The sequence below is a fragment of the Cucumis melo genome, chromosome 9 (genome assembly GCF_025177605.1).
Source record: "Cucumis melo cultivar AY chromosome 9, USDA_Cmelo_AY_1.0, whole genome shotgun sequence".
Classification (NCBI taxonomy): Eukaryota; Viridiplantae; Streptophyta; class Magnoliopsida; order Cucurbitales; family Cucurbitaceae; genus Cucumis; species Cucumis melo.
The window spans coordinates 10,351,626-10,365,506 of record NC_066865.1 but is presented as its reverse complement, the minus strand read 5'-3'; the positions used below and the strand labels follow the sequence as shown (position 1 = coordinate 10,365,506).

Genomic DNA, 13,881 nt, shown 5'->3' with positions numbered 1-13,881 from the left:
TCAGCCCCACTACCCTACATGGCAGAAAGTGTGTTGGTTGATGCGTTTGTCACTGGTTTAGAACCTTCCCTACAAGCCGAGGTAATCAGTAGGCATCCCCAAACACTTGAGGATTGTATGAGGGAAGCACAGCTAGTAAATGATCGGAACCTCGCTTTAAAGCTGTCCAAAATGGAGTTAGGAATGACAGATTGGGAGGTAGGAGGATCATCTAAGGTCAAGAAGCTGGGAGATGTGGATAAGCCACCACCAAGGAAGACCGATTTCCAAATGAAACAGATCACCATACCTATTAAAGGTAACTTCAAGAAAGGGGAACCACCGGTGAAAAGGCTGTCGGATGCAGAGTTTAGAGCAAGACTAGACCGGGGATTGTGCTTCAGATGCAATGATAAGTATTCTCCTGGTCACCGATGCAAAACCAAGGAGAAAAGAGAACTGATGTTCTTCATCATGAATGAAGAAGAAGAGGATGAAGAAGGAGACAGCCAAGAGGAAGTAATCGAGGGAACCGTAGAGCTGAAGACTTTGGAACTTACCGATGAGGCTGCAATTGAACTGAAGACCATGACTCGCCTTTCCTCAAAAGGAACGATGAAACTTAAGGGATGGATAAGGCAGAAGGAGATAGTGGTACTAATTGATAGTGGGGCAACCCATAATTTCATCCATCAATCCTTGGCAGTAGATTTAAAGCTGGGATTGGATCCACACACTCCGTTCAGTTATACCATAGGAAATGGAACACGCTGTAGGGGAAAGGGGATATGTCGAAGAGTGGAAGTGAAGCTTGACGAAATTACCATCATAGCAGATTTCCTAGCGGTAGAACTGGGCTCGGTTGATGCTGTCTTAGGAATGCAGTGGCTGGACACCACAGGTACTATGAAGATCCACTGGCCTTCCTTGACGATGAGCTTTTGGAACGGAGGTAGACAGATCGTATTGAAAGGAGATCCTTCCCTCATCAGGGCCGAATGTTCACTAAGGACATTGGAAAAGACATGGCAAGAGGAGGATCAAGGATTTCTATTGGAGTGGGCAAACATGGAAGTAGAAACTGATGATACTTACAAGACTGATGAGAAAGAGGAAGGAGATGAAGCAAATATCCCTATGATTCGGTTCTTACTACAACAGTACACAGATATTTTTACCACACCAAAGGGACTCCCTCCAAAGAGAGATATCGACCACAAGATATTGACACTACCCGACCAAAAGCCGATCAATGTAAGACCATATAAATATGGACATATCCAAAAAGGGGAGATAGAGAAGTTAGTGGTTGAAATGCTGCAAGATGGTGTCATCCGCCCAAGCCGAAGCCCATATTCCAGCCCTGTTCTCTTGGTTAAAAAGAAAGATGGGGGGTGGCGTTTTTGTGTTGATTACCGGAAGTTGAATCAAGCTACAATCTCAGATAAATTTCCTATTCCGGTGATTGAAGAACTATTGGATGAGTTATATGGAGCAGCAGTTTTCTCTAAACTGGACCTCAAATCGGGTTACCACCAAATTAGAATGAAGGAAGAAGATATAGAGAAGACAGCGTTTCGCACCCATGAAGGCCATTATGAATTCCTAGTGATGCCTTTCGGTCTCACCAACGCACCAGCAACGTTTCAATCACTGATGAATCAGGTTTTCAAGCCTTTCCTTAGACGTTGTGTTTTGGTATTTTTTGATGATATCTTAGTATATAGCAGGGACATCACTGAACATGAGAAACACCTAGGGATGGTTTTTGCTGTGTTAAGGGATAATCAACTCTATGCCAATCACAAGAAATGTGTGTTTGCTCATTCTAAAATCCAATATTTGGGACACCAAATATCTAAGGCAGGGGTAGAGGCAGATGAAGATAAAATTAGAAGTATGGTAAATTGGCCAAGACCTTCAGATGTGACCGAATTAAGAGGATTTCTGGGGCTGACTGGATATTACCGAAGGTTTGTTAAGGGTTACAGCAACATTGCAACCCCCCTTACTAAACTATTACAGAAAAATGCTTTTAAATGGAATGAAGACGCTGAAACAGCATTCGTCAGGCTGAAGGTGGCAATGACAACTATACCAGTCTTGGCACTACCCGATTGGAGTTTGCCCTTTACCATAGAAACTGACGCTTCAGGCAGCGGCTTGGGAGCAGTTTTATCGCAAAGAGGGCATCCCATAGCTTTTTATAGTCAGAAACTCTCGCAAAGAGCCCAGGCAAAGTCCATATATGAAAGAGAATTGATGGCTGTGGTATTATCTGTACAAAGGTGGAGGCATTACCTATTGGGAAGGAAGTTTTCTATACTCTCAGACCAGAAGGCTTTGAAGTTTCTGCTGGAGCAGAGGGAAGTGCAGCCCCAATTCCAGAAATGGCTAACCAAACTCCTAGGGTATGATTTTGAAATACTCTACCAACCGGGCCAACTCAACAAGGCAGCAGATGCTCTCTCAAGAGTGGAACCAAGGATAGAGCTTCATGAGATGACAACTTCGGGTATTGTCGACATCAGTGTTGTGTGTGAGGAAGTTGACAAAGATGAAGGGCTACAGAAAATTGTGGCAAAGCTGAAGAAGGAACAAGAAGTGGATGGAAAATTCGAATGGAAGAATGGTAGATTACTCTACAAAGGAAGACTTGTACTACCCCAAACTTCCTCCCTCATCCCAAGATTGCTGCACACATTCCATGATTCAGTGCTAGGAGGCCATTCGGGATTCCTACGAACGTACAAAAGGATGAGTGGGGAACTTTATTGGCAGGGGATGAAGAATGATATCAAAAAATACGTGGAGCAGTGTGAAGTATGTCAGCGGAACAAATATGAAGCTACTAAACCGGCTGGTGTTCTTCAACCCCTACCCATTCCGGACAAAATCCTGGAAGATTGGACAATGGACTTTATTGAAGGATTACCTAGGGCAGGAGGCATGAATGTAATTATGGTGGTGGTGGATCGTCTCACTAAGTATGCCTACTTCATCACTCTCAAACACCCCTTCTCGGCGAAACAAGTAGCGCTAACCTTCATTGACAAGATAGTTAGGCGCCATGGAATTCCAAATTCTATCATATCTGACAGAGACAAGATCTTCCTCAGCAATTTTTGGAGGGAACTATTCGCATCCATGGGGACCTTACTGAAAAGAAGTACAGCATTCCACCCACAGACGGATGGACAAACTGAAAGAGTAAATCAATGCTTGGAGACTTACTTGAGATGTTTTTGCAATGAGCAGCCACACAAGTGGGATCAGTTCATACCGTGGGCCGAACTATGGTACAACACTACCTTTCATGCATCTACAAAAACTACTCCTTTTGAGGCAGTTTATGGTCGTTCCCCTCCCCCTTTGCTATCCTACGGGGACAAGAAAACCACTAACAATGAAGTGGAAGTATTGCTGAAAGAACGTGATTCAGCTCTAAGTGCCTTGAAGGAAAATTTGACATTAGCTCAAAATCGCATGAAGAAGTTTGCTGATCTAAAGAGAAGGGAGCTTAAGCTAAAGGTGGGAGAGGAGGTCTATCTCAAACTAAAACCTTATAGACAACGCTCTTTGGCACGGAAGAAATCAGAAAAATTGGCTCCTAGATATTATGGGCCTTACAAGATCATTGAAGAAATTGGAGCTATGGCTTACCGGCTGGACCTTCCTCCGGAGGCAGCAATACACAATGTATTCCACATTTCTCAGCTCAAACCCAAGCTGGGGGCACAGCAAGTGGTTCAGCACCAGCACCCCATGTTGACAGAAAACTTTGAATTACAGCTTCAGCCAGAAAATGTCCTCGGAATCCGTTGGAATAAGGAGTTAGGGGCTAACGAGTGGTTAATCAAATGGCAAGGCCTACAGGAGAGTGATGCTACGTGGGAATCAGTTTATCAAATGAATCAACAATTCCCTTCTTTCCACCTTGAGGACAAGGTGAATGTGGAACCAAGGGGTATTGTAAGACCTCCCATATTGCACACATATAAGAGGAGGGACAGAAAAGTAATTCAGCTGGACAGGAATGTGGGAAAAGGAAAATAAATGGGGGATCGTGCGTGTGGGACCCAGGGAGAGAGAGAATGTTGGATAATGCCTATATATAGCATCTTTTGGGGATTGGGGAAGTAGGTTTTATTTTGATAAAAGCTTGGGAGGGCGGCTGCTGTAGCCAAGGTTACCCTAGGGTAGACTACATGTTGGTATGCTATTGTTATTGTTTTTCCTTGATGTTCTTTACTGCTTTAAGCTTATGACTGTATTTGGCATTATAAATAAATAAAACTACAGAGGATACTCTGTTTTCCTGCCAATAAGTTAGGTTATTACAGTTTTCTTTTTGGGAAACCTAACAGTTTACTATTCCAGTTATAGAGGAATTGTTTGATGAACTCAATGGAGCTAGTACGTTTTCGAAAATTGATCTCAAAGCAGGATATCATCAAATACAAATGTGTAAATAACATGTGGAGAAAACGGCATTTAGGACTCATGAAAATAAATGTTGATTTGCAAAGGAGATGGTGGAGTATCTTGGTCATGTAATATCGGGCAAAGGTGTGGAGGTAGATCCCGAGAAAATCAGATCCATCAAAGAATGGCCCGTGCCAACCAATGTTCGTGAAGTTCGTTGATTCCTAGGATTGATAGGATATTGTAGAAGATTTGTTATGAATTATGGGAGTGTGGCTGCACCTTTGACTCAATTGTTGAAGAAAGGAGCTTATATATGGACAGTAGAAGCACAAGAGACCTTGAAAAGTTGAAGATGGCCATTATGACTCTACCAATTTTAGCACAGCCAGATTTTACATTGCCTTTTAAAATAGAGATTGATGCATCAGGTTATGGCCTTTGAAGGTGCTGTCCTTACTCAGAATAATCGAACAATTGCTCATTTCAGTCAAACTTTCGCCATGAGGGATAGAGCCAAGTCAGTCTATGAACGGGAAACTAATGGCAGTGGTATTAGCTATGCAACGATGGAGACCATATCTTTTGGGAAGGAGATTTGTGGTTAAAACGGACCAGCGCTCATTGAAGTTTTTATTAGAGCAGAGGGTTATTCAACCTCAACATCAGAGATGGATTGCTAAATTATTGGGGTACAATTTTGATGTAGTACAAACCGAGCCTTGAAAACAAAGCAGCAAATGCGTTGTCACGGGTACACCTCAATCATCTCACTGCTCCAGCCTTACTAGACACATCAGTCCTTAAAACAAAAGTGGAAGGGGATGAGATATTGAAGGAAATCATAGCCAAGTTTGAGAAGGGTGAAGCAATTTCTGGATTTACTATGCAGCAAGGCATGCTGAGGTATAAGGGACGGCTGGTGATATCAAAGAATTCAACCTTATTGCCTACAATTCTTCATACTTATCATGATTCAGTTTTTAGAGGACATTCGGGATACTTGAGAACTTATAAAAGATTAACAGGTGAGCTGTACTGGGAAGGAATGAAAGCTGATGTACAAAAGTATTGTGAGAAATGTTTGACCTGTCAATGCAACAAAACACTGGCTTTATCACCTATCAGATTACTCGTGAGTCATGCCCCTAGAAATACCAGATGCTGTTTGGAGTGAGGTATCTATAGACTTTATTGATGACCTACCTAAATCCGAAGGACATGAGGTAATACTTGTTGCTGTAGATAGGCCGGTAAATATGGTCATTTCATAGCTTCGAAACACCCTTACACAGCAAAGACTGTTACGGAAGTTTTTGTTAAGGAGATAGTTAACGTACACGACTATCCTAAGTCCATCATGTCTTACCATGACAGATTTTTTGAGCCATTTTTGGTAAGAGATGTTTACGCTATCCGGAACAAAATTGAATAGAAGCACTGCTTATCATCCTCAACCGGATGGACAAACAGAGGTGGTCAATAGAGGAGTGGAAGAATATTTGCAATGTTTCTGTGGAGAAAGGCCGAAAGAATGGATGTGTTGGCTACACTGGGTTGAATATTGGTACAATACGAAGTACCAAAGACCAATTGGCATCACACCCTTTCAAGCAGTTTATGGCCAACTTCCACCACCACTCATCTATTATGGAGATATGAAGACACCAAACTCAACGTTGGATCAACAATTGCAAGAGAGAGATGTGATTTTGGGGGCACTGAAGGAGCATCTCAAGGTAGCACAAGATAAAATGAAAAAAATACACTGATCAGAGAAGGAGGCACGTAGAATTTCAAGAGGGAGATATGGTATTTCTTAAACTTAGACCATATAGGCAAGTGTCAGTGAGGAAGAGAACGAATGAGAAGTTGTCAGCCAAATTCTTTGGGCCCTTCAAGGTGATTGCACGAGTGGGACCGGTTGCTTATAAACTAGAACTACCATCTGCAGCTATCATTCATCCTGTATTTCATGTGTCCCAGCTCAAGAAAGTGATTGGTAATCATACTGATGTACATCAACTAGTTTCGTTCTTGACTGAAAATGTGGAATAGGTGGCGAAACCAGCAGATATCTTTGGTTATCAGCAGTTTCCTCATTTCAACCTTGAGGACAAGGTGTGTTTGGAGAGGGAGAGTAACGATAGACCACCAATTATAATGCAATATAGCAGAAGGAAAAAAAAAAGTGAAGTGGCACGTGCACAGAAGGTCGAAAGTGGAGGAAATGGAAACCATCTTGGTGGGGACCACAGTTAGTTACATGAGGGGTGTATTAAAAGGATAGGAGGAAGGGAAGAGAGGGGTGGTTATTTTGTTCTGGAATGGTGGGCTGCTAGTTTCCTGAAGAATTGGGAAAGCAGATGTGATCAGTTAACTTTGTGGTTTCAGTAGATTTACTTTCTGTTCTATTGAATTACTGTTCTGGTTTTATGGATTGTACTTGTTTGTAATTTTCTGTGTTGAGATAGGTTTGCACTGTGTTTAGACTGTTTATTTGCTGTTACATTGTAAAATTTGGGGTATTTTCTGAATACAAAAGAACACACTTCCTAGTGTTCTATCATACCGCTGCATATCTGCTATCAAGTTTTAGTTTCTATCATAGTATGTTTGTACTTGAACCATGCATCTGGTTTGTATATATTTACACTATGAGAGTTTTGGAAGTGGTATAGAAATTCCCATATGGTACGCTTAAGTTTTGTCTAGTTGTTTGTTAAACCTTAGTTTATGTCTACTTAAGACCTCGTTAGATTACCATGAGTAAAATTTTAGTGTTATGTTATGGGCTACACTACTAGGTAAGTTTACGTTGTTGGCAAGTCTGGAGTTTATATTATGGTTAAGTTGTCCCATTTATGAGTTAGAGTTAAAGTTCTAGTTTAAGGGTCAACAGGTATTGTTGAGAGGAGAACTGTATTTGCTGGCTTCACGTCGTCTCTTAGGCTTAGAGAAGTAGTCTGGAAGGGGGTGTGACAATTTGGTACCAAAGCAAGAGGTTTGGGGAAACCTAAGAGAGTCTAAGAGTAAGAAAGAGTAAGCTAAGTCAAAGTTAAAGTTAGTTAAGTATCATGCATTTGAGTTAGAGGCATCATGCTATAGGAGTCATGCTGCCACATAATAGCAAACAGGGTAGGCAGGGACTAGAAGGGACACGAGATTCTACCCAGAGACAGTCTGAATGGGAGTATAGTACACTGCAAGTTCAAACTGAGGCAGAGCATAGGACATTTACAAGATTTGCCCAAAGGTTAGTACAATCGATAGGATCAGTGCCCAATGATCCTGAGAAGAAGTTCGGAACAGAAAGGCTCAAAGCTTTAGGAGCCACAGTATATGAGGGTTCTACGGACCCAACCAATGCTAAAGCCGGGTTGAATTTGTTGGAAAAGTACTTCCGAGTTATGGATTCACCAGAAGTGAGGAAAGGATGATCAATCTCACTTGAATATTCTTAAAAGTTTCAAAAAGCTTTAATGCTAATCTTGCAAATAAAATACAAAGGCTAAAATTTACTTCATCGTCAAAAACTACTTAAAACAACAGAATAGCAAGACTTAAATAGTCTTCCAATAAAAACCCTAATGCATCATTTAGAAAAAACTAAACCGACCCTACTTGAATATCATAAAAATGTAAAAATACTAAAATTACATCAAAATTATTAAATAAAATCTAATTAATATTTTGATGCTTGGTCAGTTTATCAAAAGGTGTAAAGAATTTTGTAGAGAGATTTCCTTGTGAGGGGATTTAGGAGAGTCTAGCCCTCTCAAAAGACTAGGGGTTACTATGTTTCTTGTTCTTGTGGTATTATAGAATATATTTCATATATTTTCATATTTGATTGTTCTTTAGTTCATCCTGTGTTCTCCGACTTCCCTACAAACGATCTATCAACTTTGGTACCCTCGACTTGTTGATCATCCCCATTTTGTTGTTTTGAACTTGATCTCCTCCATTGTCTCTGCTCCTCCCCTCAGGTGGTGGCCTTAAGTGAGATCTTCGTCTTCCAACCGCATCAGTTTTTTGAGAAGGAAACGAGTCTCTTTATTCAAATAGATATAAATTAAAAGCGAGTAATGCTCTAAGTACATGAGGGTTATACAAAGAGCATAAACAGAATCAACAGGCACACCCGAACATCTCAACTTCGTTGACCACCCCTTAGCGCCCTCGTCATATCCTTCAAACAAACATCAAAAATCATGACCCACGACTTATATATTCAGCCATTACAGAAAGGACAAAAAAACGATAAATCACTAGCCTTACAAAGGTTTCAACATTGAAACATACAGAAGACCTAAATCAAAAAGTGCAAAAAGAAATTAAACTCAAAACAAAGTACATTGAGTAGAGAAAATAAAAAATCTCCAATTTGAGTAGATATCTTGAATGTTTTAGCTCTCAAAAGGCTTGAAGAAAGAACACTACGAGGAGGCATTCTTGCGGGCAATTTCAAAACGATCCAACCAAACAAAGGATTTATCATGGAATACCATTTGATTCCTCTCAAACCATAATGCCGCCAAAAGCAACTTTACTACAGGTACCAAAAGTGGTCAAGGGATTTTTTTTAATTGCACACTAGCTAAAAGTTGCTGGATATTTCCTTGCAAGTTAGCACCAAACACCCAAAATAAGTTTAAAAAAAAAAAAAAAAAAACAGCTTCTCCCAACACTGATTTGCGTACGAACACATGAAGAAGATATGTAATGGATCTTCTCCATGTCGATAACATAAAGGGCAAATTGAAGAAGAAAGACAACTGGTAGGAAGTTTATGCTGCATGACAGAGGATGCATTAAGATGACCATTTAACATTATCCAAATAAGAATGTTAACCCTCCTTGGGCTGCTAAACTTCCATAGCACAGAATACAACTTGTCCATTGGGGAAGAAGAGAATAAGTGAGCCGGGGCTCGCGTGTGATAGTAATACCATGGCTGAGCATAGGGATTACCATAGTCATAGGAGTGAGTGGTCCATCAAGGATGGACGTAAGGCTCAAAGCTCCCAATGACTATAATTATCCCTTAAGGCAGGACTCGTGACATCAAGCTATTTTGCAATTGCCTTTCAACCAATAGCTGAACGAAGGATGCAGAGAAGTATATTTAAAATAATAATAAATACTCAAATCTTAGCATATGAATGTCATAAAATTATTTTTTAATATAAAATTTAACTATTTTAGAAAAAAATGAGAGTTACGGTGGTACAATTTCATGCAGCAACACAGATGTCTCAAATGAGACTCTTCTTCTACGGCCTTTTCTGTTCTTTGGATCTGTATTTTCTAAAGTATCTCCCGACTTTTCTTCTTCTTCTAACCATCCTCTTCTTCCTTTGTATTACTCTTCTATCGTTCACCAAACTATTCTATTTCTCACAGGCCTTGTTGCTCATAATGATCCTTTGCCACAAAGATTCAAGCTCATGGGCTAAACGCCAAAGCCACTTAGCCAACAAGACTGTGTTACTCAGCCTTGAGGTATCCTGTGCCAACCTTCCCTGATTTATAGGGCGCCCAACAACCTGCCAGCTAACCAAATGAGATCCCCTCCCCTCATCCATAACTTCCCAAAGAAAATCTCTCATAAGCTTCTCGATTCTTTTGCAAATAGAGTTAGGGGCTTTGAATAAGGAGAAGTAATAAACAGGAATCTGTTAGGATCCCAACCTAGTGATTCAAGAACACACAACTCAAGAATGAGGAAATATGGAAAATCTATTGAAATATAAGCTATAATATCATAAGCTCAAGTAACCCCTAGCCTCTCGAGAGGGCTAGACTCTCCCAAATTCCCACCCAAGGAAATTTGCTACAAAATTCTTCACACCTTACCCCAACCCCTCTCCTACTATTTATAACCAAAAAGCCTTAACCAACTTACTATCAAATTACTAATATGCCACTTCAAATAACCATACTAATAATCCTATTATTTCCTAACTAGAGGTCTTACAACACTCCACCCTTCAAACACACCTTGTCCTCAATGTGTGCTTCCAACACACAATCACAAAATTGAGCTACTTCTTTTTTCTAATGTATAAAAACTAAACAGACCACCAGCCCCATCCTCTTCAGCTTTATTAACATTTGAGCTTTAATTAATATTTCCACGAGGCTATCTCCACCTCACTGGCATTGTTGTTCAAATTGACCAATCTCTTCCCTAATGGGCTAGGCCCATAACCCCTTGATTACATGGTTGCTCCAAACTCAAGTCATTCTTTTGGGCCCCTACGCCTATATCTTCTTTGAAAGTAACAATGACCTTCAAACAACTCCAGCCCACAATCAAGCCCAGAATTATGCTGCTACCTTTTCCATATCACGAAGAGTTTCTCAGTTTTCCACCAGTGGCAGTCAATGTTGGCCTAGACGGCTACTCTAATACACAAATTGATGTATACCAAATGAAAGAATTTTATTAATGTTTAAAAGTTGTGACTACAAGAAGAGAAGTAGCAAACTAATCCCAATTCTAATTAATAAAAGAAACTAATCCTAATCCTAATAAACCAAAGAAACTAATCCTAATCCTAGTTAAGAAAAGAAACTAATTCTAATCTTAATAAATAAAATAAACTGATCCTAATCCAAATAGATAAGGATTTGACCATAATACCATATTTCTACTATATCAGATTTTTTTGATACTTATTAGAAACATCTTTTGTGTTCCCGATAACATAGGATCCTTTTGCATTTCTTTCGAACTTTTGGCAGGGGGGATATCAAACTATCGACTTTAAGGTAATTCTAATTGTTGTGCTATATACTAAGCCTAGCTCAAAATGGCCTTAACATATGAGTTCAAAGTTAGTTTCATGGTTACGTAACTTCTAATGGGATAGAAAAACAGAAAATTGAGATGCATATGAGCCAATCACAATTTCCAAACATAAGTAATCCATCAGCATAAGTAATCCATCAGACGAGCATTGCACCAAGGGTTGAAAATTAAAATCCTAAAAATCTTGAGTTACCAGTTCAGTGGAACCAACACTGAAAAGATTTACAGTTTGTTGGCTACTTTGGTTGGCTAAAATTCAGTAATCCCAACAGGTAAGGTATAGGAACCAAATCTTATAATCGACATGGATTTGAATGTGAATTGTGGTGTTGGTGTTGTGTGTTTGATTTGAATGTCAATAGAAACTCCAACTGTTCAGAACACAACCGAGAACAAATATGGTAGCTATAGATTACCTCTGGCTTTCGATGATTGGGACACGTGCAAGAACAAACTCACAAAACAGCTCTAAAATTTCATATGCATCCCATATGTTTTGTTCCCGTATTACATGCTCCACCTGCCCAAATAGATAACAACACATGTTATGTATTTTTTTTAATCAACTTTCATTGAGAAAAAAAAAAGAATACAAGGACAAATTAAAAACCAAACCTAATTAAAGGAACTCCCTTGACAAAGAAAAAAATAATTGAATTATGCAAAATAAGGCCTATAAAATTACTGCAAAAGGTTATGGAAATCAGCCACATAGAAACTTGAAAGCCAACAAGGGACCAAAACCTCACTGGGGTCCCTTTCCACCTCTTTAAACACCCTACCATTCTGCTCTCCCCACAAAACACATAAGGGTGCACACACTCTAGCAAAACCATAAAAAATGACCCTTCTCCCGATAAGGTGGATTAAGGAAGGAACTCCTTGTTGCTAGAAACAAACGTCTAGAAGCAAAAGGCCCAAACAAAACTCGCACTCACAGCTAGAGAATATCTCTGCCTTCCAAAAGAGGATACAGTAGAATGGTCCAACAAGTGAAGACAAAGTCTTCACAAGCCAATCCATTGGGTTAGCTGTGTAAAACTTGCCCGGTAAAGAACCTCACTTTCCTAGGAATCTTAATCTTCCAAAGCACCAAAAAGATCAACACTCACAAAGGAGAGGGATCGACCAAACTACGAAACAAAGACTTATACAAGGAGAGTCCCTCACATTCCTTTTCCCACACATAAGGAGAGTCCCTCACATCCCTTCTCCTACAACATAAGGAGAGTCCCTCACATCCCTTCTCCCACACATAAAGAGTGCCTCTTGAGCAAAGAAAGAAGAGAGGCCACATTTGTCGCTTCCCTATTCGAATGAAAGTAATAGAAATTTGAATAAACAAGAAAAGGAGCTCACAAACCACATTAAGAAGTCAAAAACCAAAACAAAATGAATTTTGAGAGAAGACAACGACACATTTTATTTTAATAGATAGTAAAACCAAACATTTGTACAGATATTACTGACACCAAAATTCTAAAGGGTACCCGAATTCGAGCTATTTGTTCCTGCCCTGTCTGCAAGAATTGTGCAATCTCCTTTCGCATAAGCTTCAGTTGCAGATCCCTCTTATTCTGCAGCAACTTGATCCGCGAGATTGCTAAGCTCAAGCAAGTTTTGCTACAAAAACACCAGTTTTACATAACACTTATCATTCCCAGAAAAATGCAAGGATGCTATTAGCTTACCAGGACATAAATATTACGCAAAAGACGTAAACAGGTTTTTATTAGAGATTTCGACAAAAAAATTTGTTAAATCAGAATAGCCCAGTCTAATTAGTGATGGAAAAGAACAAAGCCCATAAATCAATATTCAAATGACGAAGTTGTACAGAAACTAGAAAAATAGTTCTATTATATAAATTTGTCAAAGTTTGAGCGAACGAAAGAGAGTGCTGATCATAAACCAAATTCGGTTTGTGCGTACTGGGTTTTGTAAGTTAACGAAACGGAAAGATCACCTACGAACAACAAATCCAATGAACTCAAAATAATGCTGAGGATCGAAACCAAAATTGAACAATAGTCAATGAAATAGTGAGAAGGTTTAGAGTTAGAAGAATCGGCAGCTGACCATTTTCCGGCAAAGACACCTCTGTTAAAGAGTTGATTGAGGAGTGACATTGAAGATTAAAGGAAGAAGATGAATGTGTGTGTACTGTTTTTTTTTTTTTTTTTCTTTTCTTTTTGCCCTTTTAATATTAAGGTCGGAACAGTCTTCCTTGGAAGAATTATTTGAATGGTGTGAGCCTTCGGTTCCCCGAGCCGCGTTATTTGCAGAGCTGATTCGATCGATTATGAAAAAGTTCTTCCGTTTCCTTACCAGCCAATCCATTACAGAAAATCTTTCTCCTTTTAAGTTAAAAAAACAATTAAAAAACAATTGAGTTTTAAATTTTGCTCCTAAAATAATGTTTGCAAACTAGCGATGTGCACATACCACCCTATCCCATTTCTCCGTTCCTTTTTCTCACGAATTTTTTCACGGAAACGCGGTGGGAAATCGGACTTTCCACTTTTGTTCCAATGTATTTTTTTGTTTTTTTATAAATATAAATAGGTATCTTTTCAAAAATATAAAATGCTTCGAAATATTTAACAATTTTAAAAACGAAAAACGCCTACAAGCCCGCCATAAAAAATACATATATTTGT

The 13,881-nt window shown here is 39.4% G+C and overlaps 1 protein-coding gene across 1 annotated transcript in view; it reads right to left on the bottom strand.

Annotated features, from left to right (window-relative positions):
* The window catches only part of LOC103503383 (uncharacterized), a 28,949-nt gene extending 15,374 nt beyond the window's left edge, over positions 1–13,575 (bottom strand). Inside the window, exons 1-3 of the mRNA XM_008467559.2 lie at positions 13,301–13,575; positions 12,712–12,844; positions 11,638–11,741 (exon numbers count right to left, since the gene is read on the bottom strand). Of these exons, the coding sequence (XP_008465781.1) occupies positions 11,638–11,741; positions 12,712–12,844; positions 13,301–13,350 (287 nt within the window). The 5' untranslated portion in view covers positions 13,351–13,575. The remainder of the gene's footprint in view (positions 1–11,637; positions 11,742–12,711; positions 12,845–13,300) is intronic.
* Between the last annotated feature and the right edge of the window lie 306 nt (positions 13,576–13,881).